Source organism: Mauremys mutica, chromosome 2 (assembly GCF_020497125.1).
Source record: "Mauremys mutica isolate MM-2020 ecotype Southern chromosome 2, ASM2049712v1, whole genome shotgun sequence".
In the NCBI taxonomy this organism is placed as follows: Eukaryota; Metazoa; Chordata; order Testudines; family Geoemydidae; genus Mauremys; species Mauremys mutica.
In genome coordinates this window covers 144,565,161-144,593,049 of record NC_059073.1, presented here as the reverse complement: position 1 = coordinate 144,593,049, position 27,889 = coordinate 144,565,161, and the positions used below count along the sequence as shown (strand labels likewise).

Below are 27,889 nucleotides of genomic sequence, written 5' to 3'. Positions count from 1 at the left end.
GGAAAGGGTCTAGCATACAGGTGGAGTAATTAGAGCGATGGTTTGCAAATAGTGCTGCAATTTTGCAATTGATCGCCCACGTATTAAAACACCCATCGGACACAAATTAATCCCGTAACCACTGTTTACAAATGTCCCCCCCCCACACACATAAAGTGTGACCAAAGTGCAGTCGCTTCGGCTCTGGTTTTTGCATCAGAATGCACCCAGCCTGTCTTTTTGTGTCCCCATCCCGCTCCCCTCCTACCGTCGGTTCCCAACATCTGCAAAGTCTCTGAAGCGCCTGGCAGTTCTGCCGGCATGAGGCAGCCCGGCCACAATGGCTGTGTGGGTGCGCTCACCCATGAACATCAGCCGGGGCATGAGAATCCTTGTTTAAAAGTGTCTCGCTAGCAAAACTCGGCAGGGCCGTGTGGGCCGGCTCTCTTCCCCCAGGGGTGATGGATAGTGCTGGCTTCGGGGTGGGGGTGGGTGGAGGGGGTAGCTGGCGTCGTTAATTAGTGCTTCCAGGAAGGAGGCAAGTGGGAAGATTAATCTATGCTGATTAGCTCCAGCGAAAACCCCAGGTTGCCGCGATCAGTTGGATGAGAGTGTCTGGCAGGGCACTCTGGCCTGCATGCCAGAGGGGAAGGAATGAAGAGACAAAGGAGCTCTCCCCTGGTGTACATCGGAAAGAACAGTGTTGAACTCGCGGCCAATGGGATAACACCAGTGTAGGACCGATGTGAGGGCAGGATCAGAAATTAGGGCTTGATCCTGCAAGAGGAGTGTAAGGGAAAGTGGGGGGGACTTAAGGTGGTCTCCCTCAAAATTCCTTCCTTTCCCTGGCTGCGATAAAATGGACCCACTCCTTGAGATACCCCAGGTGCTCAGTACGTCCACGCTTGGAGGGAGGCATGCGATTCCCAGCCTCCCCTGAGGTCCAAGTGTAGACATACCCAAAGTGTAGCTCCCGAAAATGAGAGGGGTGGGATGCAGCTCTGCTGGGATAAAGGATTGTGATACCAAACTAACGTATGCGGTGGAGGGGAGGGAGTGAATGCTATGCAGAATTTCAGGTGTCCTTAGGCCTGAGTCTTGCTGCCCAGCTGCAGATCCCTAGTGCAGACACGATTTGCACAGCTGTAGCTATGTCTCAAAATCCCAATGCAGACAAGACCTTGGTTGATTTCCAGCTGGGTGGCTAGGGAGAGGCGATTGGGACCCAGCCGGGGTTGTAGTGGGGAAGGCACTTAGATGCGCAGCAGATGGGATGCGTGGGTGAGTCACGGCCGTCCGACGGGGTTAGAGGCCAGGGGAGACCGTGCCTCGCATGCCTTGGGCATAAGCAAGTCTCTCAGGAATTAACATAGCTGTGAGGTCTGCGATCTTCCGCTCCTGGAGTCTGGCTAGCTACCCCATCTCCTCCACACCTGAGAAGTCCGAGGGAAATCCACCCGCACCCATTGGCATGGCCAGCACGGAAGAGCTGAATCGTAACTTAGAGCGGGGCTGCTCTGCTGTCACCTTCGTGGAACCAGGTGAAATTCAGGGGTTAGAATCAGACCTGTGCACCAGCTGGGTCCCGCTGTTCGGAGGGTGAAGGTGGTGCACAGGGGTCGCTTTACGACCTGATGGACTCGAGCTCTGAGTTCCTGTCCCTGAATTTCCCAGTGCCCCGGAGCCGCAGAATGGGCACCCACTCGGCCGCAGCCGCTTCCGGCAGCAAGTGCAGCAGAGGAGCCGGGAGAGCACCGGAGGCCACGGGCAGTGAATTTTCTTCTGGCAAAGCTGAATGTTTCACTGGACATTCCTTAAGACCAATGAGAAAAAGTAACCTGCACTCTTCAGACTCTAGCTTTGACAAAAGTATGGAAATGTTAAGTGAGAATGTTAATGGAAGACGCTTTACAAGGCAGTTGGCTAAGCTGCAGGCTGACCAAAAAAATGAAGATTGTAAAGCAGTAATTCCAGTCACTAGATCTTTGAAAACCAGAGCTGATGTGAAAGCTGCTGAAAAAGTCCATGGAGAGAGTGGGGATGTGGAGGTGCGTTGCAGTTGCAGAATCAGGCAAAGCCGTTATAGTACTACAAACCAATCCGTTTTGTTTGACAAACTTATAATGAACACTGCAGAAGCAGTATTACAAAAAATGGATGACATGAAGAAGATGCATAGACGCCGAATGATAGACTTGGAAGACCTTGGGGTGTTCAATGATGCCAAGGAAGAAAATCTTGATATGTACACTCGGGGAAGCAAGGAGGAAAATGAAACACAAATGGCCATGCAAGTGAAAAGAAGCGTTCATGATGCAGTGGGCTTGGAATTCAGGAGACCTGGGTTCGATTCCTGGCTCTGCCATTGGCATGCTGGGTGACCTGCAGCAAGTCACTTTCCCAACCTCTGTGCCTCAGTTTCCCCATCTGTAAAAAGGCAACGATGATACTGACCTCCTTTGCAAAACACTTTGAAATCTATAACTGAAAAAGCTCTATATAGGTGCTAGGAAATACTGTTCTTCTCTCTCATTTCCTTTAGGACAGTCTGTTTTTTAAATCACATCCATTCTGGCAGCTCAGCGGGCGCTCATTCTTTCGTGGCATGTCCTTGCTCTTGCCTACACTAATTTGATGTCTTTTTCCACCAGGTATGGCGAGAAGGGGAAAGCCATCAGAATCGAAAAGGTTATCTATACAGGGAAGGAAGGCAAAAGCTCCCGAGGCTGCCCGATAGCGAAGTGGGTAAGTGCCAGCTGTCTCGGTGGGCTTTCAGATTTTTTTTTAATATGACTGACTCAGGCCTAGAATGATTTCCCAACTCTTCTGTCATCTGAGTGTGATCTCAAAGTCACCTTGTGCTTTGGGGAGATGGGGTGATCAGAGAATGTATCTACATTAATGGTACAGGCGCTCAGAGGCTGTGGGGATGGGCATAGAATGAATGGATGGAGGGCTAGATGGAGAGAATAGAACATGCACACACAGGTGGGATATTTTCGTTGGTCTCGTGTTCAGAAGTGTTAGAGAGCTCTCTCTTTTCTAAACTCAAATCCATCTAATTTTATTTCATTGGCTTAATCTAACCATCTAATCTAATCGATTAGATCTAATCTATCTGAGGTGATCTAATCTGCGCTAATCTGATCTGCATCTAATCTGTGCAATCTAATCTGTTTGATCTAAAACAGCTCTCTAATTTGAGCTAGTGTGTTGGATCTACTCTAATCTGTTTGATCTGCTTTCGTAATCTAATTATGGGGAGGAGGAGGATTAAAACGTTGGACTGGAACTCAACCGATCTAGGCTCAATCTCTTCGCTATGTGACGAGGGGCAAGTCTTCTGGAAAACTACCCTCCAGTTAGGCCACAAATAATAGTCTTGATTCAAGAACCGCTGGATGAAATCCTATGGCCGGTGTTATGGAGAAGGTCAGAATAGATGGGCAAATTGTTCCATTCTGGACTTAAAATCTATGAGTCACTTATCTCTCTGTGCCTCCAGGCCCCGTCTTTAACGTGGGGATGACAGTGCTCCTTTTGTGTGTCTTGTCTGTTTAGCTTGTAAATTCTTTGCTGTAGTGACTGTCTCGCGCTATGTGTATGTACAGGTTAGGTGGAGTCTCCAGGTGAGACTGATATAAGTAATAATAATCTAATCTGCCATAGTTTATCTAGTTATTCGTGCCCCACTCATCACCATGATATTTGGGCATCTCTTCTCTCTCCTCTCTCTACACTGACCCTCCCTGTCTCTCCTCTCCCCATTTCTCCCTTTAATCACTATCCCATTCCTTCCCCCGCCTGGTCCCTCTCTTTGCCCAATTGGCCCTTCTGTGCTTTCCAGTGGCCACTTTGAAATGGTAAAAACTGTAAACGAGGAGGTGAGGGGAAACAACCCTACCCCCCAGCACCTGGTCTCACTGGTCAGTGAACTGCTCCATGCTCAGATGGGCCATCAGCAGGCTAACAAGCTTTGAGCAGCAGGAGGGCTTGGCTGGGGCGAGTTCTTTGTTCCATGGGAGCGATGGGGCCTGTCTTTCCTTTTTTGGTCTCTGTTTTTGGTGCTCGATGTTTTTAGCTGGGTGATCCTGAGCCATGCTGGAGGGACCTAGTTCTGTCCTGCTGAGTGGCGGCTGCTCCCGGAGCAGATCCTGGGGCACTCAGGGCGAGATAGGCTGGTATTGTGAAGTCCAGTGGGCCAATCTTAGGATGTGGCAACCCAGCAAAAGCTGCGCATGGTGGGCTACCCTACCCGGGCTAGCGTGAATGCAGCTAGCTTGGGTCCCAACAGTAGTGTGAACAGCACAGTCTGGACTAGAGAGCCTGGCACGCTCTGAAGTTCGCGCTGTCCTGTCTACACTGCTGCAGTTACCTTTGTTAGCTGGATTCAGGTAGGGGAGCGTGTGCGCTTCTCTGGCTGTGTAGCCCTGCCCTCAGTTGGTTTCAGGGAGGGAATCATATGAATGAATTGACTTAAACCCTATCGGCTGAGAGGAGAACCTGACCCGGTGTGTTCCAAACCACCAGCTTGTATTTGGTTAATGTCCATGTGCCTGTTATGCTGAATATCGCACATGGAGACCTGTAGCTGGAGGTGAACCTGGACTATGGAATTCACCACCTGGCCCAGACTTCTCTGGGGATTCCTGCTGCATTTAACAGGGTCTTGGGCATTTCCATCCTAAACACTGCTCAGCCCTGGGGACTGAAGAAAGGCCAGGGGAGTGCAGAAGGGGGGGAGGGACCTGATGTGTAGAAGGAGGGAGCAGAAAAGACCCAGACTGTGGCAGAAATTACTGAAATCATTTTAACCGAGTGTTATTTTAAAGAACACTGGGCCAGATTCAGATCTCATTGGCACCAGTGTAAATGTGCTGAAGGCAATGGAGTTACATTGCTGTAACTGAGGAATTCCTAATTCTTTTCTCAATGATATGAGCATAAATCAGGCGCAACCCCCTCGAAAGCCTGGAGAGCCCAGAATCTGCCCATCAAGTTTCGATTGGCTCAAGCTTGGAGCTGGTATCTCCTGGGTTACCAGGACGTTGAGCTGCCTAGTACCTGCAAGGATGTCCAGCCAATTCGGATCAGTTCCTTGTGGCTGTTCTGTAAGAGTCCACCGTGGGATTGTCTCTCGCACTGCATCGGGAGGGATTGAACTGAGAACAGGTGTCCAGTGAAGGTCGCATTGCTGGAAGGGCTGAGCGTGATCACTGGGACACGCTAGCTTGGCGGAGACACTCAAGAGCGGCTGATAAGAGTGGCCACCGGGGAGCATATGGGAGGAAATAACGCTGGCCCAACAGGGACCAAACAGCACAGTGTCCTGGGGGGTGGAAGCCAGCTGCCAACTCAGTTGTGTTTCTGTGTTGCTCTGTGCTGCTGGCCGTGGTGGGGAAACATGAAGGACTTGAGATCGAGGGACAAATTCTGAATCCTAAATTACAGGCCAGGCTAGAACCAACTCTGTTTCTGGTTCAGAGAGGGAGGGCAGCTGGGGCAGTGCTGCTGGCTGACAGAAACCCTTTCCATCATGTTTTAAAGCAGGGAAGGTGCAGTTCTACCACATTCAGGGGGATGTACCCCAATGTCCGGGGGTTTGCTGTCCAGCTGTGAGGGGGCACCTTCACCCTGATGTCAGGGTGGGGATTAATGTTCTTCTGGGGTGGGAAAAGGAAGTCAAGTTTGAACATTACCCATGTCCAGGGGGCCAGCTCGTTGATTTCTTTTAGAGCATGTCAGATGCGTTTTTATTTGTGTGGGTATGTGTGGTTGAGATGACCTGGATTCAAACATCCCCAGACATTGCGAGGGAGAAGGGGAGGCGTCACTGATGCTTTCATAAAACATGGAAACCCCCCCAGATGCAGATACAGGCTGAATGCCAAGTGTGTTTCCCTTTCCCGTGACCCTCTCAGATCCCCCATGCTAAGCAGGGCCAGTATTTGGCTGAGAGATTTGCATGGAGAACCTAGTTGCTCCAAAAAGCAGTGTCGGTGTACCAGTAGGAAGTAATCTGAGTCGGTCCTGGACGGTTTCCCCTAGCCAGGTGTAGATGCTGCCTTTGGAGGTCAGACGTGCAGGGGTCCTGGTGGCTCGTGGCGACGCTGGGGGATGTGGTTTAGAGAAGCAGCCGGGTGGGTGTGAAAAGCAGCCAGTGTGAGGAATTCCCCAGTGTCTCAGCAGCGGGAGGTGAATGAGCGAGTGAGTGCCAGGATGTGAGAGTAGCAGTGTGTGTAATGGACTAGCCGATATGGAAGTGAAAGGCTGTGGCTGAGTAGGTCAGTCGAACCTTGTCTGCGTTAGGGAAATTTTGCAGAATTTCCCACTCTTGCTAACCCCCACTCAGCTCTGCAGCTGTAAACGCCCTGCTCAGAGCAGGTCTCATAGACATGGGGTGAAATCCTGGCTCTCAGGGGTCAGTGGGAGCTTTGCCATCGACTTCATTGTGGCCAGGATTTCACTCTTGAGGCTCAAAAGGCTGGGGGGCCTGTCTACGCTAAGGCTATCAAGGCAGCTTGCATTGGTGCAGATGAAACCTGTGTTAGCAGCCGTGGGAAAAGTTTGCAAAGTCTGTGTGTAATTCCCAAGCCCCAGGGAGGGTCATCGGCATCAAACCTGGGACCACGTGCGTTTAGGGCCTGAGCTAAATGACCCACATCCGTTGGCTGATAGTATAGCAGGCTCAGCAACCTCTGTATGTGGCCCAGCCACCACTAGAGAGGGACACCGCACCACACTGAGTGGGGGTAGGTGATAGGCACATGACCCCAGTGTCTGAGAGATCATTTCAACCCACGCTGATGTTAGAACGTCTGCCTGGCTCCAGCGCTTTAGCTCACAGATCTGGTATGAAGCTGCTGTGATTAGCCAAATTATGACACCGATTCCAGTGGCACTCATTGAAATCAGTGGGGATTTTGCCCAAATAAGGGATTCCAGGATTTGGTTATACAGGAACTCCTCACTTAACGTTGTAGTTATGTTCCTGAAAAATGCAACTTTAAGCGAAAAGATGTTAAGCAAATCCAATTTCCCCATAAGAATTAATGTAAATGAGGGGGTTAGGTTCCAGGGAAATTTTTTTCACCAGACAAAAGACTATATATATATATATATATATATAAAACACACACACACACACACTATAAGTTTTAAACAAACAATTTAATACTGGTACACAGTGATGATGATTGTGAAGCTTGGTTGAGGTGGAGGAGTCAGAGGGTGGGATATTTCCCAGGGAATGCCTTACCGCTAAATGAACTAGCAATTGACTGAGCCCTCAAGGGTTAACTCTCACAACACTCTACAAGGCAGCAGGAAAGGACGGAGGACAGACAGACACACACACCCTGTGTGAGAGAGAAAAAATGCGCATTTCCCCTTTAGGTAGCTGACCCCAGGCTTAAGTACACTGCCTGGTTAATTAAATAAACTTGCTGAGACCTGAGACTGCAGCTACTGCCTAGAAGCTCCCTTCCTCCCTCACGTGTCCCCCCTGCTCTATGGAAGATGGGGTAAGCAGGGTGCAGGAGCGGGGGGAGGGGGAGACACCATGACATTAGCCCCTCTCTTCCCCCCTCCCCCCCGTACAGCAAGCAGGAGTCTCTGGGAGCAGCTCCAATGCAGAGGGCAGGAGCAGCACATGGCAGTGGGGGGAGGGACAGTTGCTGCACAGGGAACTTAGGGGATTGGGGAGCTGATGGGGGGCTGCTGGTTCACCCTGGTTCCAACCACCCACCAGCTAGCTGCCACGGGGTGCTCTTCCTGCAAGCAGTGGACAAAACAGGTGGCTGCCAAACGAGGTGAGAAGGGAGCATTGCACAACTTTAAAGGAGCATGTTCCCTAATTGATCAGCAACTTAACATCGAAACAACGTTAACCAGACGACTTTAAGTGAGGAGTTCCTGTGTGTGTGAATAGAGACACACACACACACGCTTTTCTCATGCGTATGGGGCCAAATCCTGAAGCCGTTAGTCCGTTAATTCCTCAGTGGGAGCTTTGCCCAGGTAGGGACCTGAGTAGAGCGGGTTGGGATTTCTTCCACAAAATGTTTTTCACCAAAAAAAAAAAAAAAGCCGATTTGTTGAAACCTGAACTGTTTGAAGACAGTATTGGTAGAGCCTTGCACGGATACAAAATTTGGATATGTCTCCAATCTGCCAGCACGGCCCATGGATATCTGCAGATTTGCAGGGCTCCAGATATAAAATTTGGATCTGCATCCATCCGCGATCTGCAAACGTGGTCCGCAGATATCCACGGTGATAAAGTGGATAGCTGCAGATGTGCAGGCCTCTAAGCATTGGGTTCAATGAAACACCCAGCGTGAAAAATTGGTGGTTAAAAAAAAATAGTTTCAAAGTTGTCAAACCAGAAAATTTAAGTTTTTCAAGCCTAAACAACCTTTAATTTCCAAGTTTGGGTAAATTTACACTAAAAAAATTTGGTGTTTTTTTTTAAGGAAAAAAGGGTGAAATGGAAAACAAACATTTCCATTGACTCAAAACCAAATTTTGTTTTCGGATTTTTGGTTTGCAGAATTTTTTTGACATTTTGATTTTTCTCTGGATTTGAGGCAGGAATACATTTTACAATGTTGAAACGTCTCCTGGGATGGGAAAACCATTTTCTGCCCAGCCCAAAATCTGGGTGAAAACTAAAGTCCTCAAGATCTGGCCCTTTAATATTTCCGGAGATCTATACAGGGCTTCCAAAAGTGACTCATGATTTCGAGACATCATAACTGGTTGTGACTTTCAGAAAGTGTTGAGCACCTCCCACTCTGAAAACCAGGCCCCTCTAAAGTGGGCAGCCAGGTTGACTTTTGAGAATCCCTGGCCACTTGCAATAGGGCAATATTTTAAAAACGTGTAAAGAATTTAGGAGAACAGAGGTGGGACTTTGCTCCTGAATCCCATAGGGCTCTTGAAAATCTCTCCCTTCCAGTGGATTACGTTCTGGTGGAAGGAGCTGGATTGAGAACCCCAGAGAATCTAGTCCCATTTACCCACCAAGTGTTAATAGCACAAGCAGTGTCTGTAGAACCTCCACCATGTGACAGTGCCCTTGGTGTGTCTCAGCACTGACGGGCCCCCTGAGGGAAGGGGGTTCAGGTTCCATGGCCCATTTAGTCCTGAGATTGCCAACTTATTTTGCCTAGATTTCTGACCACTGAGTGCAGCATGCCCCGGTAGGACAGGCTCTATTCCCAGCATTGCCCATTGCTAGCCACTGCACCTCCCTGTGCTTTTCTTTCTCTTCCCACCCTGTGTCTTATCTGTTTAGACTGTAAGCTGTTTGGAGCGGGACTGTCTCTTACTAGATGTCTGTACAGCACCGAGCACGATGCGACCTGCTCTTGGTGGGATCTCCAGGCACTCCAGTAGCACAACTGTTCATAATAATAGTAGTGACTATTGGTCACTACCGAGCAGATCTAGGGGTTGAATATCCCATTGCCGGTCCCCAATTAGAAGGGCCTGCAAGCTCTTCACAGCCATTCCTGGCGAAAGCGAGAAGGAAAACGTGCATCTGAGGGCGGTCGGCTCCAGATGTTTTCCGGGGACAGAGCTTCCTGTCTTCGCCCTTGCCTTTCGCCACTAACTGTGCATGGCTGCTTTCCAGGTGATCAGGAGGCACAACCAAGAGGAGAAGCTGCTGTGTTTGGTGCGGCACCGAGCCGGTCACCACTGCCAGAACGCCGTCATCATCATTTTAATCCTGGCCTGGGAGGGCATTCCTCGCACCCTGGGTGACACGCTGTATCAGGAGCTCACTGACACGCTCACTAAATACGGAAACCCCACCAGCCGCAGATGCGGCCTGAACGACGAGTAAGTTTTGTTTGCGCTGCAGCCCGGGCGCTGTGATTTCCCCTGCTAAACAGGGGCTTTGGCCAGTGTTTGCATGGGAGGTCTTCCTGGGGCTCTTCAGGGCAGGTGACATTCAGAGTCGGCACAGCGCTGCTGTTGGTGGGACTGCTGGGGCCGGAGGGGCTGTCTTTCTGGGCGGCGCGTCGAACGGAGGCCCTGGTGGCCTGTGGACGTTACCGGTCTCATGGCGCTTTCTTTCCGCCAGAGTCCCAGTGCTGCGTAGGTTCCGTAATGTAATGCTGGGTCCATGGATTTTTGGATGGAAACCAAGGGGAGTTTCGAGCCCAAATCTGTTTTAGCTAAGGCGATGTTTGCCGTGCAGCTGGGAGATATCATTCCTAGCTCAGGTAGACATGCATGTGCGAGCTTTGATGGCGCTAGTGTGCTAAAAAGAGCAGCACAGCTAAAAAGAGAGTGGCTTGGACTAGCCACCTGAGTACAAGCCCGGCCGAGATCCTAGGTGTGTGCTCAAGTGGCTAGCTTTTTAGCATGCTGGCTCGTGTACATCCGCTGGGAATCTCACCAGCCCGCCGCAGCAGAGACATAGGCTACGTTTGACTTCGAGCTTTCTGAGGCTGGAATTTAGGAGCTGCAAACTCCTGCAAGGAAACGACTGCATCAGCCCCCTGTGCAAAGGGAAACTAATGAGGGGTGCCCAGCTCTTGGGCTCGCCCTGTTACAGATTGTTGTGTGTTGCATGTTGTAAAGACTCACCCGGGCGTTGCCTTGCCCAGAGCCAGATTCCAACTGGGGTCAGTGCGTTCTGCCTCCTGGAATTCCCGCTGCAGCGTCTAATGGGCGCTCCGTTGGCTGGAACAGAGCTGGCATCCCTGGTGAGTGAAATCCCTCCTTGCTTTTCTCTTCCAGCCGGACCTGTGCATGTCAGGGCAAGGACCCCAACACCTGTGGTGCTTCTTTCTCCTTCGGCTGCTCCTGGAGCATGTATTTCAATGGATGCAAGTACGCCCGAAGCAAAACTCCCCGGAAGTTCCGACTGGTGGGGGACAATCCCAAAGAGGTCAGTGAGCCCCCTCTGCCTGCCTCCATTAACTCAAGCAGGGAAAGGTGCTGGAGGGGAAGCTCTTTATCAGTAGATCCTGGCTTTACAGGTGAAAGGATACAAAAAGGCATCCCAGTAAAGCATTTCTGAAATAGCCTTTCTGTTAAACACACAGGGTGAAATCCTGGCCCCAGCGAAATCAATGGCAAAATTATCATTGCTGTCGATGGAGCCAGGATTTCACCCCGGGGATCTCCAGAGTACGTGATGATGCCACGTGGTATAAAGCTTTCACAGCCACTCAGTTGGGATGACCCAAACCAGGCCATATCGTTACCGACGCCGGGAGAAGTTATCTGAGACTTGAGGGTCTCTTTAATCTAGGAAGCAAAGGCAGAACAAGATCCAGTAGCTGGAAGCTGAAGTCAGCAAAATTCAAACTAAATATAGATGCATATTTTTGACAGTGAAGGGAATTGGCCAGTGGGACAGACCCCAAGAGACGTGGTGGATTCCCCGTCACGTGGAATCTGTTGGGTGTCGCTTTCTGTAAGAGACGTTCTAGCTCAGCCACAAGTGCTGGGATTGGTGCAGGAATCCCTGGGTGAGGTTCTCTGGCCTGTGCTAGGCAGGAGACCAGACTAGGTGAGCACAATGGTCCCTTCTAGCCTAAAGACCTGCGGCCTGCGTAGCTCACACATGCATTTTCCTCTCGCGAGCCATCTCCCCCTTGGGCTGAGGCGTACGCATCTTGCCCCAGCCAGACCGTGATCTGGATGAGACGCTGGAGAATAAATGCTCTCTCTTTATTCCCTTTTCCAGGAAGAAGTGCTCAGAAACAGCTTCCAGGACTTGGCTACTGAAGTCGCTCCACTTTATAGGAGGCTTGCGCCGCAGGCCTATCAAAATCAGGTACCAAAGAAAACAGTTCTTCCTTCCCCCTCTGGTATTGGCATTACAGACCCTTAGTTTAGGGCTACTCAGTGTCTGCTTGAATGAAGATCCCACCAGCACAACTGCCCTGATATGGCCACAGGCCCAGACAGGAGCAGGCTCACCCCTCTGGCTTTGGATTTACGCTTATGGCACTGAGATCAGAGTCTGGCATCTGGGACACAGCCAGCCATGTGATCCCTGCCTACTGCCCCTCGCACAGCCAATCTGGAGTCAGTCACTACTGAGCCCTTTGTGTGTTTTATTTCAAATAAAATACAGTGTGTGTGTGTTCAGTGCATCACTCCCCAGAAAGATTTGGATCTGTAATCAAGGCTGTAGACAGCCGGGAAATGTGGGGGACAGTTGTACCAGAGCCCGAAACTCAGGGAGCCCCCAAAACAGCTGTAATGTCTGTGTAAATAAATTGAAATCGGCAGAGGTGGGGTTCCAACAAACCTGATGTACCAGGGTCCCACATTTCTCCCAGTGGGCTTTTCTGTGATAACAGAAGGCTCTGATCCAGCAAAGCCCTTAAGCATTCACCTACTTAAAAATGCACACATGCTTCAGGTCTAATTCTCATTCACACTAAAGCTGCTTTGCACCGCTCTGGCCTTCCAGGGTCTGTCTACACTGCATTGTAACCCTGGGTTTGCAATTGCTGCCCCCACGCCGTGCTAGCCTGTCCATACTGGGCCATGCAGCCCTTCTGACTCGCGGCTGCAGCTGAAGCTGCATCCACTGCAGAACGACAGGGCTTGGACCCCGAGTCTTGGCAGGATTCGGACTCTGACCCACCTCCCTGGCGGGGTCCTGAGTGCCTGCTGGCCGAATCAGGCTGATTTGTGTGTGGATGGAAAGGAGGGCGTGGGCTCAAACCTGAATCAGCCCCTAGGCTCAGTGTGCAGCGTAGATGTACCCAAAATGGGTGTAGGTGACAGCTAATCCCGTTAGAGTACAGCCAGAGCAGTGTGAAAGGGCCTCAGTCTAGCTGTGAATTGGGCCCCAAAGTGTTTTGCTGGGCTGAGGCCTACATCAGCAGCTCTCAGCCTGTGGGTTGCTAGTGCCAATGGAGGCTCCAGCAGTTGTCTGGAGTGTCACAAGTCTCTTCCCAGGCCCCTGACTCCAGCATGTTACTGAGGTGGCTTTGCTCAGTAACGGGTATCTCCGATACGGGCAGGTTTCCATGTGGCAGTGGAGTAACAGGAGCCATCTCATTTCCCTTGGGCTAGGTTACAAACGAGGATGTCGCAATAGACTGCCGGCTTGGTCTGAAAGAAGGAAGGCCGTTCTCTGGGGTGACTGCGTGTATGGACTTCTGTGCGCATGCTCACAAGGATCAGCATAACCTCTACAACGGATGCACGGTGGTAAGGAGGCATTTTCATTCTCGGCTTAGGAAAAGAGGGAGGGGAGAGCACCCTTCTCTTGCAAGGTCAACTTGGGTGAAAGGTGCTTGGTTTGCAGGATGGATGCAGCGTGACAACACCCGTCCCTACCATCCCTCCTCTGCTCTGCAAGGCCCACCTTGAGGTGGGGGTTCAGTTGGTCTCCATGGTGCACTCAGACATTCCAGTGGGGCTGCTAAGGAATAATCAGGGGAGGCAGTGTGGCCTAGTGGAATGAGCACTAGCTTGGCCCTCAGGAGACCTGGGTTCTAGTCCCAGCCCTGCTGCTGGGCAAGTCACTTCCCCACTCTGTGCCGATGGGGATGGTGGGGCTGACCTCCTTTGTAAAGTGCTTTGAGAGCCGCTGATGAAAAATGCTGTGTAAGACAGGTGGTGTTAGTGAGTGCCAGTTACGCTAGGCTGGTTATGTGTGTGTATGAGTGAGAGATGCAGGTGGACTGAGAGCCCCTATCTGTCCCTCAGGCAGAAACATTTGATTCCTCTGAACCTGGGCTGGTTTGGGATCCAGCAGCTGGGGACAAAGTCAGGCTGTGGATAAGGCTGCTTCCCCTCACCTAGCAAGGGGCCACTGGCTAGATTTTTAGCAGAAATCAGGGTAGCTCCACTGAAGTCCACAGAGCTGTGTTGATTTGCATCAGCTGAGGGTCTGGGCCCCATATCTCAAACTCAGGGCGTGTTTTGAAGCAGGTCTGCGTGTGCCAGCTGCTCCTTGCAGTGGGGGAGGAGATAAAGGTTACTCACCTTTGCTGCACCCCTCTTGAGCTGCCTCGAGCACAGCTCGGACATAGCTAGGCAGCATATGCAAAGTGCTGCCATCTGCTAACAGACAATATTTGTATTCCCTCCTCTCTTTTCAGAGAGCCTGATTTCACTAGCGGCACCTTTGAGTTTTGATTTAATTAGAAATTCCCTTTCTGGAGAAGGAATGATCTCTGCCTATCAAGGGTTCTGTGATCCACAGCTGAAAGATCTGAGAGGCTACATACTTAATTCTGACACCCTTCCCCCGCACCCCAACACACACACACTGAGTACAATACCCAGTTATTGCAAGCCAAAATATCAGCTTTCACTCAAATCTCTCTCTGTAATTGCCTGAGAACGCAGAAGGGACATCAAAGCCTTGCGATTCATGAGTTAATCTCTGTACAGTGCTGTGAAAACGCCAGGGCTAGATAAAGGACAAGTGCTAATTACGGATATTAATTTGCTGTCATCACCAGCAGCAGCACCAAAATATGTGGGATACTCTTGAGCCCATGCCTGACAAATCCGGCAGAGTTTTCTGGGAGGCAGTGTCGTGTAGTGGTTGGAGCGAGGTTTCTGGGAAGGCTCACTCCTGGGTGCTCTGACTCACTGTGGGTGATAGTCATCCCTCTACAGAAGGCCCTGTCGGAGAAAAACTTAAGTTCTCACTTTTTGGTTGGGTGCAGCAGAGTCAGATACTTTATTCTGTTTAGCAGCTAGGGCAGGGAGAGAGTGCACTAGGACATAGGGTCTCCCCTTCCTAGACAGGTCTCTCAACAGGTAAACAATTACAGCAAGCATTTATACTTTTGTTACAGACAATAATAAGCAATTAGGGTTACAGTTAGCCTAACTCTTGCTAACAGAGACTGTCATGCATTAAGATCCCCTACAAATCCCTGTCAGTTCTTTCTCCCACAGCCCACACGGTTGACTTTGGGTTCACACTCTGCATAAGGATCATTTTCATCCTGCATGAGCTCAGAAAGCCGCTGTGCTACATTTTGCCAGGGGGAGTGATAAGTACTTCCCTACCAGTCCCCAAGGGGAAGAATGTGAGGCTAATTTCAATAATGTGTGTAAACACCTAAAGTGAAGGGGGCCTGGTGTGTTTATTTCAGTATAAAAAAGCTCTAGGTGGGGAAAGCAGCGGACATAATTTCCATGGACAGGAGTAAATTGTTTGCACAAAGAAGGCACTGAGGCTAAGTGAAAGCAGGTGAGGATATTAGATCTGCCACATTATCCATATAAATCCTCCCTGCCATTTCAGTGGGTAGGTAGTATTCTTTGCGGCGTATCTGTTGTTGCAGTGGTGCTGTGCGCTGTTAAACAGTGGCCTTGCTTCGTCCTAGAGGTGGCTGCATTTCAGTGGCGGGCAGAGTGATACTTCTTAACATATGGATTGTAAAGTGTCTCGGATACTTTGCGATGAGAGGTGCCGTTTATCATGGGTGTGAATTATCACCACGGTAGCCCCAATTCAGGAAAGCACTTAAGCCTGTGCGTAATTTTAACCGTGTACTTCTGTCCCACAGTCGTCAGCTTCTGCATGTATTTAAGTGCCCTTCCTGAATAGAGATGCTTTCAGGGCATATGTTATTAACGGTTTGAATGGGGCTTTCAGCTTCCTGGCCATTGGCTAATTGCTGCCTCTCCCCTGTCCACCCCAGGTGTGTACCTTAACGAAGGAGGACAATCGGAGCATTGGAAAGATTCCTGAGGATGAGCAGCTGCATGTCCTTCCACTGTATAAAATGTCCACCACGGATGAGTTTGGCAGTGAGGAGAATCAGAACGCAAAGATGGGCAACGGGGCCATTCAGGTGCTCACCTCCTTCCCCAGGGAGGTCAGGAAGCTGCCTGAGCCTGCCAAGTCTTGCAGGCAAAGGCAGCTAGAAGCCAAAAAGGCAGCCGCTGAGAAGAAGAAAATGCAGAAAGAGAAGCTAATCACCCCTGAGAAAATAAAGCAGGAAGCACTAGAAATCCCGACACTCCAGCAAAATACAGGTAACGGGGGCAGGGCTCTGGGTTTGCCGCATGCCTGTATCTCAGGTGTGTTGCACAGTTTTGTTGCCCTCGGATATGAATTTATCAGGATGCTTCATAGCAAGGATCCTTTGTGGTGCACTATTTTATTAGCTCACCAGTTCGCTCAATAGCACAGATCCTTTGTGTAGCAAGTTTTGTGTTGCACCAATGCAATAGCTCACCAGTTCACTTCATGGCACAGATGCTTTGTGGTACCCTGTTGTATTAGCTTATTGGTATGCTTTAGAGCACAGATCCTTAGTGTGCGATAGTTCTGTTGCACTAGTGCTCACAGTGAGATTCAGACCACAAATCCCGCCTTTGGTTCAGGCACTATTCAGGCCCTTTTCTGGCTTTTTAATGCTATGCCAGTGGGGGCTTTTTTATTTGGATCTTCTGTGTACCAGGACAGCTGTGCTTTGCTGCAAGGCATGTAGCTTACAGAATGTTATAGGCACGTGACCAACAATCAAACACAGCCACGGCCTGCCCTCTAAGCAGCACTTGGATGGCATAGCTCTTCTCTGTAAGTCGTGTTGTACAGGCCGCTAGTTTAGAACCAGCATTCTCTTGACATCTCCAATCACATCATAAGCGGCGTGTGACCCTCGGTGAAGCTTTGGCAGTTATTGGTTCTGGGGAGAAGATCCTCAGCTGGTGTAGATCAATGGAGTTCCATGGACTCCAGTGGGGCTCTGCTGATTTACACCAGCCGAAGTGCTGGCCCATGACTTAATCTTTGGCTTACTAAGGAGATTCCCCTAGGCTGTATGGCCAGTCACCGTTACGCTTTGTGTTTTGCCCACAGGTATGGCGTTGAAAAATGGACTCCCCCAGCACTCAGTCAAACCTTCCATCAAAGTTGAACCTCAGAACCATTACAACACTTTCAAATACAACGGCAATGCAGTGGTGGAAAGCTACTCCGTGCTGGGGAGCTGCCGCCCCTCAGATCCGTACAGCATGAACAGCGTTTACTCTTACCATTCCTACTATGCACAGCCTAATCTGCCTTCCATGAATGGGTTTCATTCAAAGTTCACTTTTCCCTCCTTTGGATATTACGGCTTCTCCAGCAACCACATGTTCCCTTCACAGTTTCTGAATTACGGTGCCACTGAGCCGAGGAGCGGGGATTGGGTAAGTAGCAGCTATGAGAAGAAACCCGACCTCCAAGCATTGCAAGATAACCTTAACCACACTTACAGGAATTCAGAGTTCTCAGAGCAACTCCCACACTCTGTACGAAACAAAAACCACCACCAGCGGACCTATGAGAGAGCCAACAGGTATGCCAGCCAGAAGTCCATGGCCATGTCCCACAGGACTAACTCAGTCCCAATGGAAACCCCACCGTTTGCACAAAACACAAACTGTTTCAGCAACCGAGCAATCAAACAAGAGCCCGTAGACGCCTTGTCACACATCGAGTCCATTCAAAGGGCTGCTGTGAATGTACAAAACTCGAGTCTCAACCTATCTGCTGTGCCCGTGTCATCTCAGAACGGTGATCACGAACAACAGTGGAGCCCCTACAAAGTCAACAGGAATGTGTCTCCTTCTGACAGGACTAGTAATGTAGAGCGTTCTTGGAATATGTTTACGCCCAATGACAATACCAACTTACCCAACACGAGCATGCAGGATAAATTGAATTCCTTCAATGGACACTCAAACGCTACCCAGTTACCCCAGTCTCACCTCCAGGAGAAACAATGGAACATATTTTCTGGAGACGGGCAGGCAACGCAACATAGTTCTAGCCTGCTTGGGAAATCATGGAGCCCTTGCAAACTCAACGAAAGCCCTTCAGTCTTGCCTAGTTCTGCAAATTCAAACCTGCAGGAAAAGCCCTGGAACCTCAGCCAGCTGAACTTCAGCTCCACCCTCAAGGGGAACCCTGGGTTTCAAGATGAGCTGTGGAACTCGGTCAAGGTGGACGAGAGGAGGACTCCGACGCCTAGCTCGGGGCTACATGAGAAGCCATGGGATTCCTTTGGCTCGTCAGCCACCATGGGGTCAAGCGTGTGTAGCGAGAAGCCATTCGGCACCTTGAAAGCAGACGGTAACGCGTTCTTGCCCAGTATCCGTCATCAGGAGAAACTGTGGGACCCCTTCAGCTTGGATGACAGCATGGAAGATCTGCCCGATAAGACCCTCAAGGAGGAGGAGGAAGATGATGAGGAGGAAGAGGAGTGGTCAGACAGCGAACACAATTTCCTGGATGAAAACATAGGCGGGGTGGCGGTGGCCCCGGCCCACGGCTCCATCCTGATTGAATGTGCCAGGCGGGAGCTGCACGCCACCACCCCGCTCAAGAAACCCAACCGGTGCCACCCAACCCGCATCTCACTGGTGTTTTACCAACACAAGAACTTGAACCAGCCCAATCACGGCCTCGCCCTTTGGGAAGCCAAGATGAAACAGCTGGCAGAGAGGGCAAGAGCGAGGCAGGAAGAAGCAGCCAGGCTTGGGCTCCAGCAGGATACCAAGCCATTCAGCAAAAAGCGCAAGTGGGGAGGCGCCGTGGCCCCCGAACCCCAACACAAAGAAAAGAAAGATTCTGTCCCAACACGGCAAGCAGTGGCTATTCCAACAAACTCTGCTATCACTGTGTCCTCATATGCCTATACCAAGGTAACTGGACCATACAGTCGCTGGATATGAGATTAATACAGCTAATATGGCCATCTTACCTCAACGTCTGCGACACTGGACCGCAGTGTTGCTTTGTGGTGCTTTCTCCTAATGCATGTAGGGGGAAAAAAATCTACTCAAGTGCAAACCTTCTAAAATCTGCACTTTGAGAGGAGTTAAAAAACAAACAAACGAACACTTATTGCTGTTAACATTTTTCAGTAATCTAATATTTATATCTCCGCATTTTTTTAATCTATCCTTGTACATCACAAGAATGGAAAAGAAAAATTTATAGTGTCCTTTCACAAAGGAGAGGTTTTTAATTCCATTTAAAATATGTATTTATTGGATTTTTTTTTATTATTACAACAATGAAGCAGATCTTAAAAAAAACAAAAAAACACCAAACCAGCTTGAAAAAAATAGAATCTGTACAGCTCACTCATGTTAATGCTGGTAGGGAATTTCAGCTTGGAAACCATCTGGAAACGTGTGCTTTAAAGTCAATCGAAAATGGTTTGAACATCCGGTTTTTCAAATGAACTAAAGTGCGTATTTTGCAGCTTGACTGATCGTTTCTTACAGATACAGTAACCCTCTGGGGCTGGGAAATATACAGAGAATGATGTGGAAACCAGTTGCAGATAGAGTAATGGATTCCCACTTCTAGGCAGATGCTGGGGTTTTGAAGATGGTTTGTCTAACGGAGGTGTTTTCTCCTAACTGCGCCTGTTTATAGGTAAAGGGTTTGATTTGCCTCCTACTTGCCTCAGGAATAAATCCATTGAAATTGATGGAGTTACACCAGTGGAAAACCAGAGCCTGTGTAAACAGGCAGTAGAAGTCCCTAAGTCTGACTTAAGTGGTGCTATGCCTCATCCTGGCCCCTCTGCAAAGGGATAATTTCCTAAGTGGGAGGACAGTCAGGTGTGATGGCTTTAAAGTGCTGTGAGTTCAAAATGTGAGCTAACACCAAACACTTTAGATGAATACATTATAAACCAGGTTGAAAGCAAGACCAAATTATCCAGGATGATTTGTCTTCATGCTGAATAGTTTATCAGCTATTTTGATATTCTCACCAAACTCACATTGTTATGTATTCAGCTACAAAGTGACAGTAGAGAGGACAGTAGGTTTCTTATACAAGAGACATGAGCCTGGGACATCTGGACTACTGTCCTTGCTATTTTTGTACCGATCATACTCTGTCACCTTATAGCGGTAAAAAAAAAAAATTCTGGAGGGGGAAAAGAGGGGGTTACTGTATCTTCAAGAACCCAACAAAAACTGTGAATAGTTAGTGTTGCTCTGTGTACTCACTGTTGCTAAGTTTGGTGCTTTCAGTCTCAAGGGGACGTTCTCTGTTTGATCAGCTCTGGGAGGAGTGAATACCGAAAATGACTTGCAAGCCGCCTTCTACATTTTCCAATGGTGCATGCTTCCGTACTGTAAAAACTCCCCTATGACAAGTCGACGTTTTCAAACACAAAAATGAAATTGATGACCGTTTTCTGCAAGCTAATTATTTTCCCGGTGCCATTTTTTATAACGACGATGATGATTACAGCAAAACTAAGTGGTGCTTATTAACAATCTGAATCATGACTTCTTTTCTCCCTCTACAAAGCTGTTGGGAACGATTGATTCAAATAACTTGCTAAATAGGAGCGACGGGTGGGAGGAAATTCTCTGAAGCTAGAGAGACGTTCTCTGTGGGAGGGCTGGATTTCTGTGATGTTAGCAGAAATTATATGGAGTGATCCCAAAAAAAAATGTAGGGTGAAATTCACCCATGTGCAGAGGCCCTGCACAATTTCTGTGCCCAACTTAAGCCCTGAGTCCTCACTGCTTAGGTCTCGCCTGGTGTAAAAAGACCATTGATTTCACTAGAGTTACAATCATTTACCCCAGCTGAGGATCTGGCCCTGAGGGTTTAAATGGTACTTAAGTGATGCCTGGGCCCATGAGCATGTTCTCTACAGAGGTGAATTTCTTCCTGCATGGGAACTGAGCCCTGAGATAAATGATAAAGTACTTAATGGATAACAGGTGCTATCCTGCTCCCGTTGAAATCACCGGCAAAATTCCCACTGACTTCAGCGGGAGTCAGAGTAAGTCCATTGCCTGCTGTTCCTACAGGACATTCTGTGGGAAATTCCAAATGTAGAAGCCTGGTTCTTCAGCTGAGTAGCCCCATTACTTCTCGGGGATGGGGGGGGCTGCTCCCCTGCATAAGATTCTGAAAGATCAGGCCTGGTAGACATTTAAAACTGGATAACAATACTCAGTCATAATTCTGCACTTTCAGGTGCCTTTTGGAGAGTCCGAGAGAGAGAGAGAGAGAGAGAGAGAGAGCTGAGAACTTAACCGTACATAACGTTTTGTTTACTGTAAACCTTGTTCCTCGTGCACTGGCACAGAAAATCACAGGATCGCTGTAAAACATCCTTAACGTTTGTGTGGTCTGATTTTAAACTGTAAATAGGGAAAGATTTTTTTAAAAGCACTTTCACCTAGATTTAAAAACAAAACAAAACAAAAAAAAAACCCCAACAACTTGAAAGCAGTATGTTTTAAACAGATTATTGTGGGAGAACTGTAAATAGTGGCAAAATATTTAACATGCTTTGTCTGTCCTTCATAATTTTTTTTTCTGTATTCTGTATAGTTGCATATATTTGACAAGGAAAATCAATGAGCTATTATTGCTTTGTTATAAATACCCAAGATCATATCAAGGCTGTAGAATTATTCCAAGTCAGATTTATAGGAAACCCTCTGAACTTCATAGTATAACAAACTAAAGCACTCAAGGGGGTAGATCCTCAGCTGGTGTAGAGTGGCCATTGTCTTCAGTGGAACTATGTCAGCTGTGTCTCTGGCCCTCAGTCCTTATGGTCCTGTAATGCACTGTTGAAGGCAATGGGAGTTTTACCATTGACCCCGATAGTTGCAGGATCAGGCCCTTAGTGAGCATGCTAATTTTCTAGCTTTGAGGAAATGTTGGACCTGAACTTCTTAAAAATGACTTCTTTTTGTTGTTGTTGTGGTTTTGATTTCTTTCCAGCATCCGTACTTTTCACCCAGGTCTCATTCGACTTCCATATTTTAGGTTGTTGCATGGGTGCCTTGAAAGCTTCTTATAGATGACTTTGGAGAGCGAGAAATTGTAATATTTGGGGCGGGGGGGAAGGGGAATGCATTTTAAGAATGTGACAGAGTCCATCTGACCTGTCAGAGTCGCACTTCTTTGTAGGTTTCTGTTTAGGAATTTTTAGACTGATCTGATTGTGATATATTATAACATTTGTGACTATACTCATGTTCAATGTATGTCCGGTCATATCCTATTGATAATAGCGGTGATATTATTAGATGGAGGGGGAGAAAATGACAGAAGGGCCAAACCCTGCTTGCCTCACTCACGCAAATAATCCTTGAGGGCCGGATTCTGATCTCAGTGACCCCCTTGTAAACCCAGAGTCATTTCACTCCAGTTGGTAGAATTACACTGGTGTAACTGAGATCAGAGTCTTGGCCCGTAGTTTTGGCCCTTTAACTAAGAACATAGAGCCTGACTCTCCACTCGCTCCATCATGCCAGTTTTACACCAGCATAACGGGGCGCAGAGTCAGGGTCATGACCTCATATTCTGATTTTATCTATGTTGGTATAACTCTGGAGTGGAATTACACCAGAGTAAATTAGGTCAGAATCTGGCCTATCGTTTTCCCAAACAGCTTTAAAATAGATAGTTTTGGTTAAAAAATAAGGCTGTTCCAATTAAAAGCAAACCTCCCAATTCCAGCCAGCACAGCTAAAATGGTGTTTTAATTGATGATGAATACTGTTGCAGTCTCAGATTGTTTTACACTACATATATAACCTACCTCAAATCTCAGTCATTAAAAATTAGCATGCTTCAGACTTCTATTAAAAATATAAAACTATGCACAGCTATTAACCCCTTGCTGCTGAAAGTCTGTTTAAAATATTTTTCTTTATTTTCTATTGGCACTATCATTTGTATCTAATGTCATGGCGATCACAATTGTTTTTAACCATGAAAAAGCCATTGTGATTCAAAGCATTAAAAGAATCCAATAGCATGAAGCAGAAATGGACCCTATATACAGCTGTATTCTTAGGATGGCTGCAAAAGATTAAGTCAGTGGAGCCATGCCAATATACACCTGCTGAGGATCTGGCCCTAGAAGTCTATTATCTCTCATAATTGAAGGATACACCGGATTCTGCTCTTGTTACACCAGAGTAAATTTGAAGCCACTTGAAGAAATAGGCTTGATTTTTGCTCTGATTTCCCCTGAGCAATTCCACTGATCCTCAGCTGGCATAAATCAGTGTAGCTCCATTGATGACAATAGAGCTGCGCTGATTTACACCAGGCCAGGTGACTTCATTGGAATTACTTCTGATGTACACTGAGGAGTGAGGTGAGGATCCAGGCCCGTTGACTCCACCATTGTAACTGGGTGACAGCCAGCCATGTGCAGAGAAACAGTTAAAGGCCACTGCACCACTTCAGCTCATGTTGGCTTTAAGTGGAACATAAGTGGTGTACAGGTGTTCTGCGCAAGGGTGAATTTTACCCACTCAGAGCAGAATCCAGCCCAGCGTCCCACCACATTGATTTGTCTTTAATGTCATAACACAGGTGAAATGACAAGCTCAGAATACTGCTAAGGGATTTTTATTTACTTTTGGTGTAATGATTTGCAGCAGGTATAACCAACAAACGGTGCTAGGACAACAAACAAGTCTATAACCCTGGGAAAATCTTGACAAAAGGGCTGCTCCTGCTCCCATTAAAGTCATCAGCAAAGCTTCCATCGACTTCCATGGGAAGAGGTTTTGAGCCCAAAGAGGTTGTTTTAATGCTTTTCTTTCAGGACATCAGTCTCTTCATCTGTAATGCTTTGCCTTGTTACCCAGACACAGCGGAGTGGACTGAAGTCTCTCGCTTTTCACACTTATTTCTTGCTTCTGATAAAATCCAGGGCTCACAGCAAAAGGGGAGTGAAGGGAATGCACGGGAACCAAATATTGGCCCTGATCCTGCATTCCCAGCCTCCCTCACCTATCACTGAATTCAGATTGTGCAAGGAATCCAGGATTGCATTTGCTGTACTGCTAAATATTACTTATGCAGAGTGAAATACACCCTCGTACAGAGGACCAGCATGAGTACACACCACTCAAATCCCATAGATCTGACATGGCACATAGGCCTTTTGCGGGGACAGATTTCGCTCTGAGTGATTAGCAGACAGGTTGGGGGAGGAAGCTTCTTCCTGATCCCAATGAGGTCAAAGGCAAAATCCTATGGGCCTAACGTCTCATTGGGAAACCAGTTAGGACCATTCCTCATGTACCAAAACTGTAGCTGTGTCCTGTAATAAGGCATAGTAAAGAGAGAGAAAAAAGAATTCCTGAGGTGCCTCAACTTTTCCTTTTAATATTGGAGTATGCTTTGTGGGCTATATAAGGCATATTTTTATTAAATGAAATCTTCTAATAAATGGTGCTATGGTGTTTTAACAAATTGTATCATGTTTTGCCTGATTCCATCTTGCTGAGGTGCTACTTATGTATATGTAAAACCAGAGAACCAAGAAAAAAAAATTAGCTGAGAATAAAGTTTATTTTTCTTCAGTGATAGCTTTTAGCATCTCTGCTCTGGATCTAAATATAGAGCCAGATTCTGATCTAATTCATGCTGCTGGAAATCCAGCATAATTTTACGGGGATTACTCTGGATTTAGACCTGGTGTGAGATCTGAATTTGCCTCCCAGGGCCAGATCCTCAGCTAGTGTGAATGAATGTAGCTCCATATGACTTACATGAAGTTGTGATGGTTTAGATCTGCTGAGAATCTGGTCCCTATAGTTGGTATTTGCTCAGCTAATTAAGGGTTAATTCCTGCCAGCTCCTGGAAAAGTTCTATAAATTGGAAGGGGTGGCAGAATCAGAACCCAAGCAAATAACTGTAAATCTTATTACCATGGGTAAAAAATGAAAGTGGTTTTCTTCCTTGGCTTTCTTCTTGCAGGGAAACCAAATGCACTTCATGGTCCCAACTGTGCTCTTAGTTACTCTCGTGAAATCTTACCCAAGATGCACAATGCAACGAGGGTAGAACTGGTGCCCTGAATTTATAGTTATTATGCAAAAATAAAATTGGTGCAGAATTGAAGTTTTAGCATCATCCGAGCACAGAATGGAATTTTTTACCCCCATGAGTGGGTGGTAAATTCCATCTGTGTGAAGAGAGGAAAAGAAAGGAACCGTGTCTCTGTGGATCCAGAGCAGTTATTCTAAAAGTTAATGTAACATTCTACTTCTTCAACTCACTTTGTTTCAAAGCAAAAAGTAAGGGTTTAGTCCTGTGGGGCCCTGATCCTGCTCTCTTTACTTACGAAAATCTCCTACTGGGCTAGATTCCGTTTGCGGTGGTGCTGGTGTAAATCTGAAGAAAGTCCATTGAAATCAAGGCATGTTTTCACCAGTGTAACTGAGAGCAAACGCTTCCTTTTGCATTCGGTTAGGGCCCGACCCAAAGTTCAGTGAAGTCAATGGGAAGCTTTTTGTTGACTTCAGTGGTCTTTGGACCAGGCCCTGACACTGCTATCACATGACTGAAAGTCGGGTGACGTTGATGTAAATGACAGCTGAATATAGCCCCGTGGGAGTTCTTTGTTTTTTGCAGGATAGACCATATAGCTGCTTCTTTTAGGAATACCTGCTTCATTTCTACCACTCAGTCTGACTTTTCTTCGTATATCACTATTTGTGGCTAGAAACAGAGATATACCTAAAACTTATACCAATACTTTTACATTTCCTTTCTCCCCCCGCCCCCCACTTGTGCTACTCTTTCTTTTCTTTTGGGTTCATGTGATTTGATGTTATAAACTGTACAGATACCTGAGTTTTGTTGTGTAAGCTTGCTGTTGTCACGATACATAAGAAAAATACCTCAAAAATAGACTGTCGTGGCAATTTATGATTCAACTATAGATAATGGAATAAAGATAGATACAAATATTAAAAACTAGGGTATGCATTTGGTTAATTTTACACTGTACTTGACATTTTAGAACTTTTTGGCCTGTTTAGCTCTATTCTTTGGTGATTTCTCATTCATCTTACTCAATACCCTTGTTCATTTTGAATAGGACCTAATTCCACGTATCTCATTGAAGTCTCGGCTGGTATAAATTGGCATCGTTTCACTGACTTCTGCGGAGCTACGCTGATTTACATTAGCCGACGCTCTGGCTCAATGACATTGCTTGTGAAATAAAGAGCTACCCACTAATGGTATCAAAAATCAGGTCCTCAGGCGCACTGGGGTAAATCTGAAGTATTGTGCACTGGTTGAAATCAGTGGGGTTTATTCTGCATTTACACCAGTGTCGTTCAGAGCAGAGTTTGACCTGCATACTTTACTAGTCTTTTTAAACAAAATTATAACCAACAACTATATTTGCTTCTTTCTACATATTCTGGGGGAAAATACTCCTGGAAATATTAGGGCTTGATGCTTCCAATCCATTTCTCTTGCAAAACTTCCGTGCGCTTCCATGGGCTTTTTGCTTGAGCAAGGATTGAAGGTGCTGGGCGTGTTAATCCGGATGCGAGCTGAAGAGTACAGTCACGAGACGTAATCTGGTGAGACTGGACAGTGACATGTAATGCCAGATTCTCAGCTGGTGTTAAACAGCATCACTCATGGCACATACACCTGAGGATTTGGCCGTGAGGGTCCGATTGTGGGCAGCGCTGAGCACCCAAAACTGATCACAAAGTCTGTTCTGTTTAGTCCTTTGAATAACAACGGTCTCACTGAATTATGTTTTGTAACTGCACTCTTCAGCTCATACAGGGATTACTTTCCAGGGGCCAGTGCTAAATCATATATCCGGTAGCAATGGGCACCGCCCCTGCTTTCTTAATGAAGACAAGTATCCCATTAAACTCAGCAGGGCCTAGTGCTCGTTTACATTAAGGTCCCTTTACTCAGCCAAAGTGGTAAAATGGGCTTTAATGTAAATGAGAACCAGGCCCCATGGGAGCTTTGCCTTTATAAAGGATATGCAGGTTCAAGGCCTAGATTTTATGTCGCTCTTTTTGCCTAAGAATAGCAGAGCATACTGGCCTAATTCTTCTTCTGTTCCAATATCAGGGATCCTTTTTGTAGTGATTTTCCCATCTTTTCCTCATTTTAGCAACCATTTTTCAGGGATTACTCACCGCTGGTCACACTTTGAAAACATTTTACTGTTTAGCTGGTTTTTGACCTCCAAGTCTTTATTTTTAATACTTTTTTTTGTATGTAACAAAACAAAAACAGATTAAGTATAGGTGTGATGCTGTCTTTTTTTTTTTTTAACAAAAAATGCATTTTTAATTTAAGAGAAATGAGGAAACAGGTTGTATTGTGACAGACTAATTCAGTTTAGTTAATTTTAAAACCGTAACTTCTCGATGTATTTGATTTCTTGTCTCTTTGAATTCATATTTGGTGACAAGGCCTCCAGTGGAGGCATCCTTGTGAATCACACTTGAAGATTTCTTTGTTGACTTGTGACTGTGGCTACTTGAAATGAAGTTTTATCTGGGGTTGATTGACGAATGGTAGATTTTACAATGTCTCAAGGCAATAGGATTAATGTGTATTAAACTGTAGATATTATTAGTACAGTAAATTTATGCTGATAATTTTATTTTGTATAATTCCCCCCCTCTTTTTCATTTGTATTTTTTCCTTACACTTTTTTTTCTCCAGTGTTTCAGTAAATTTATTTTTTAGGATGCCTAAAAATTGCAAGTATGGATCCTTTTTTTTTATTTGTATTTTAAGTTACACACAACCAGCTGGTTTGTGAAATGTATTATTCCTGATATCTTTAAAATATTGTGGGTGTTTTAATAAATTTTATATTTATTTTTTGCACTCAAATTCAGTGGTTTTTTTTCCTCTCCTCCACAAAACTTAGTGAAGATGAAGCTGTTTCTTATTTGATGATGACTTGGAAAGATCACACAACTGGACTTCAAAGGTTACACAGACCATGCACTATTAGTCTGAGGTCTTCGAAGAAGCCTAAGGGAATAAGTTGTCTGACTCTCACTGAATTTCAATGAGATTAAGCCCTGGTCTACACTGGGGGAGGGGGAAATCGATCTAAGTTACCCAACATACTTAGATCGACTTACCATGGTGTCTTCACCACA

At 47.0% G+C, this 27,889-nt stretch overlaps 1 protein-coding gene across 3 annotated transcripts in view; it reads left to right on the top strand.

Annotated features, from left to right (window-relative positions):
* Positions 1 to 27,572, top strand: part of TET3 (tet methylcytosine dioxygenase 3) — a 165,943-nt gene extending 138,371 nt beyond the window's left edge. For all 3 annotated transcript variants that reach the window (XM_045004756.1, XM_045004755.1, XM_045004758.1), the window contains 7 exons: positions 2,631 to 2,724; positions 9,617 to 9,825; positions 10,732 to 10,882; positions 11,687 to 11,776; positions 13,033 to 13,170; positions 15,630 to 15,966; positions 16,796 to 27,572. In XM_045004756.1, the coding sequence (XP_044860691.1) occupies positions 2,631 to 2,724; positions 9,617 to 9,825; positions 10,732 to 10,882; positions 11,687 to 11,776; positions 13,033 to 13,170; positions 15,630 to 15,966; positions 16,796 to 18,654 (2,878 nt within the window). In that variant the 3' untranslated portion in view covers positions 18,655 to 27,572. The remainder of the gene's footprint in view (positions 1 to 2,630; positions 2,725 to 9,616; positions 9,826 to 10,731; positions 10,883 to 11,686; positions 11,777 to 13,032; positions 13,171 to 15,629; positions 15,967 to 16,795) is intronic.
* Positions 27,573 to 27,889: the final 317 nt, after the last annotated feature.